At 38.9% G+C, this 3,320-nt stretch overlaps 1 protein-coding gene across 1 annotated transcript; it reads left to right on the forward strand.

Annotated features, from left to right (window-relative positions):
• The first annotated feature begins 2,124 nt into the window (after positions 1-2,124).
• LOC110210395 (tripartite motif-containing protein 64-like) lies at positions 2,125-2,559 on the forward strand. Its single transcript, XM_078149148.1, has one exon. The coding sequence runs from the start codon at positions 2,125-2,127 to the stop codon at positions 2,557-2,559; it is 435 nt and encodes a 144-aa protein (XP_078005274.1).
• Positions 2,560-3,320: the final 761 nt, after the last annotated feature.

Genomic DNA, 3,320 nt, shown 5'->3' on the forward strand with positions numbered 1-3,320 from the left:
GTGTGATTAAGTTCTGTCCTCTTCAGACATCTGAATGTTGTGCCTACAGTTGTGCCCTGTCCTCTCCGTGGCAATGTCCAAATAAAGGCGTGTGACTGTTTATCCCACAGAAACTCTGCCTCTGGTTGAGATCTCTTTCACCCCTTGGTGACTTCTCCAACAAAAATGTTATCCCTCAACACCTTTCTGTCAACAAGCCCTCCATCAAGAGAGGTTGAAGAACTTGATAGGATCTGCACACCAAACGAAACCTGTTAAACCAGCAGGTCAGAAAAAAGCTAGCCTTCTTGAGGGAGACTTTTCCTTCTTTGAGTTCTAGGAAGTTTTTTTTTTAAACGACTTAGTGTACTTATATTTACTGGATGGGAGATAAAGATACTACAGCTAAGCTTAGCTTCTGATGTCTTTCTTGTGTATCTGAGATACAATCCAGAGAATCACATTGGGGTGTATCTCTTTACAGAAATGGAATTCTATTGCATTATTATTTAATTATTATAATAAATTATTATAAAATTATTTAATATTACATCTCTTCCCTACCCTAGAAAATCTATAGAATATTCACCAAGAAATAGGCATGACCTATCCTGCTAGACCCTAAGCTCTATATGAGAGGGAGATAAAATACAAAGACAATAGAGCATATAGGAGGAATGATGAAGTAATAGAAAGAAAAAAAAGACTAATTGCCAAAAGAACTAGTTTAAAGTCCTGGCTCTACCCTTTACTAGCTGCATGACCTTGACAAAGTCATTTAAAATACATCTGTTTCATCACCTATAAAATAATGACAATAACAGTTACTTCAATCTCCAGCAGCATTAATAAAAAGTATAATGTTCAAAAGAGAGATGAAGGTCCCTTTGCACTCTGCCCTCATCAGACCATACCTGGCATATTCCTTTGAACCCTAGATGCTGCATACAAGCAATCAAATTGAAAACATCCAAAGTATCCAGAAGAGGGTCACCAGGTTGGTAGAAGAATTTGAAATCATACTACTGAGGGGTTTAGAACTTTTGAAAGAGAAGACAGGGGCAGGGGGAGCACAAGACGACTCTCTTCAAATATTTAGAGATGTAAACACTTTTGGTTGATTCCAGAGCAATAGATAGTAACAGATGGGAATTATAGAAAGTCTTCTCCATATAAGGAAAAACTTCAAGAGATGTCAATAAACGTAATGTGCTGCTGGGGGACATAATGAATTATCCATCAGTTGTTGAGTAGAAACAGGATAACAACTTGCTGAAATAGTGTACAAATTAATCTCATCAATCAGATATAGATTATGCTTGATGGTATCTCAAGGCTTTAGTAGCTAAGAAGCTATGATCTACCTTTCTTATCTCAAGGAGATATTCTGAAAATCAAATGAAATTATATATGTAAGGCACATTGTATGCAAAAGCACTATCTAAATGCGAGTTAATATTAGGAACAATTGGAATCATAAAAGATAAATGTGGTGACAGTAGATGAATTTCAAAGAAGCTCAAGAGCTGTCTGAACTTAGTAATAAACAATTATTAATTGAAAGCTATACAATAGACATACAAAGACGACACAAAGTAATAGGAGCTGTCCTTAAAAAAAACAACAGCATACTCAGTAAACAGTATCAAATTACAGAAGTTATAGGATTTTGGAGGGGAAGTAAAGGGCAGGTCTAAGCAAATGAAGATATACAAAGTAACACACTCAAAAGTAGTATTAGTGTGTTATGCTACCAGAGCTGAAGAAGAAAAAAAATCTATCCTGGCAGGAACATTTAAAAAGGGGGAAAAAATGGGAGATTAAGCTTCATTTGGAATTGAGAGGTCAGACAACTCTGGCCTGAAGGGCCTTGGTGTAAACACCATTTTAAATTATAACCCATTACTATGCAAGAAGGACCAAGGTGGGAACTCAGCTCTAGAGCCGAAGAAAAGACTATCCAAGCCCAGGAGTTAACACCTTTGGTGGGTGGAGTAATGGGAGGGGCTAGCCAAAGGAAGACAAATAAAAAGACCCCAGCAACTCAGTCTTAATATCTTTTGGTGCCAGAGCTCCAGGGAAAGGGCCAGCATTCTCTCTCCTGGGAGGAATACCTGAGAAGCAAGGGATCAAAAGCCTAGAGTCATGGATGCCAAAGAGCTAATTGAAAAACTCAAGGCAGATCTCACTTGCTCCATCTGCCTGGGATACTTCACTGACCCAGTGACCATCAGATGTGGTCATAGCTTTTGCAAAGGGTGTCTCTTCCAGGGCAGGGAGGGAGCCCAGGAAACATTCACCTGCCCATACTGCAGAGGAGTCATCCAATACAGCAGTGATCTCCAGACCACCAGGAGCCTGCAGAAACTGTCCATCACTGCCAAAAGGCTCAGGCCTTATCTCCTGCAGACCATCGTGGGCCTGACCACCTGTGAGCAACATGGGGAAAAGGAGAAGCTCTTCTGTGAGGAAGACCAAAGAACCCTCTGTGACTCCTGTTCCTTAGCCCCAGAGCACCACAATCACCAAGTCCTGTCCTTGGAAAAGGCTGCTGCCAAGTGCAACAGGAAGCTCCAGTAGACACACAGCATCTTACAAGGAAAAGAAGAGGAATTTCAAATTGCATTGGACAAAAATTTTTAACTGAATTTTTAAAAGTGGATAACCTATATCAGATTGCTTACTTTCTCTGGGAGAGAAGAAGGAAGAGATGGAATTTGGAACTCAAAATTTAAATACACACACACACACACCACACACACACACATACACACCACACACACACACACACACACACACATATATATATATATATATATATATATATATATATATTATATAAAATGTTTCAAATTATTATTATAGCCAAATGATAAACGTTGGAGGGGATGTGGGAAAACTAGGACATATAAATGTATTCTTGGTGGAGTTGTGGACTGATCCAATCATTCTGGAGAGCAATTTGGAACTATGCCCAAAGGGCAATAGAACTAGGTATATCCTTGGTTCCAGCAATACCATTGCTCAGTCTATATCCCAAAGACAACCAAAGAAAAGGGAAAACAACCAATTTGTACAAAAATATTTATAGCACCTCTTTTTGTGGTGGCTCAGAATTGGAAGTAGAAGGGATGCCCATCTATTGGGGAATGACTTAACAAGCTCTGGTAGATCATTGTGATGGAATATTATTGTGCTACAAGAAATGGTAAGCAAAAGGAGTTCAGAAAAAATGGGATGGACTTACATGAACAGATACCAAGTGAAGTGAGCAGAATCTGGAGAACACTATACATGTTAACAGCAATTCTGTATGAAGAAGAACCATGAATGACTTAGCT

This window comes from Phascolarctos cinereus, unplaced genomic scaffold (genome assembly GCF_003287225.1).
Source record: "Phascolarctos cinereus isolate Bilbo 61053 unplaced genomic scaffold, phaCin_HiC Scaffold_2;HRSCAF=192, whole genome shotgun sequence".
Classification (NCBI taxonomy): domain Eukaryota; kingdom Metazoa; phylum Chordata; class Mammalia; order Diprotodontia; family Phascolarctidae; genus Phascolarctos; species Phascolarctos cinereus.

Excerpts from the sequence above, each read along its gene's own strand:
- LOC110210395 (XM_078149148.1), top strand. The coding sequence starts at position 2,125 with ATGGATGCCAAAGAGCTAATTGAAAAACTCAAGGCAGATCTCACTTGC.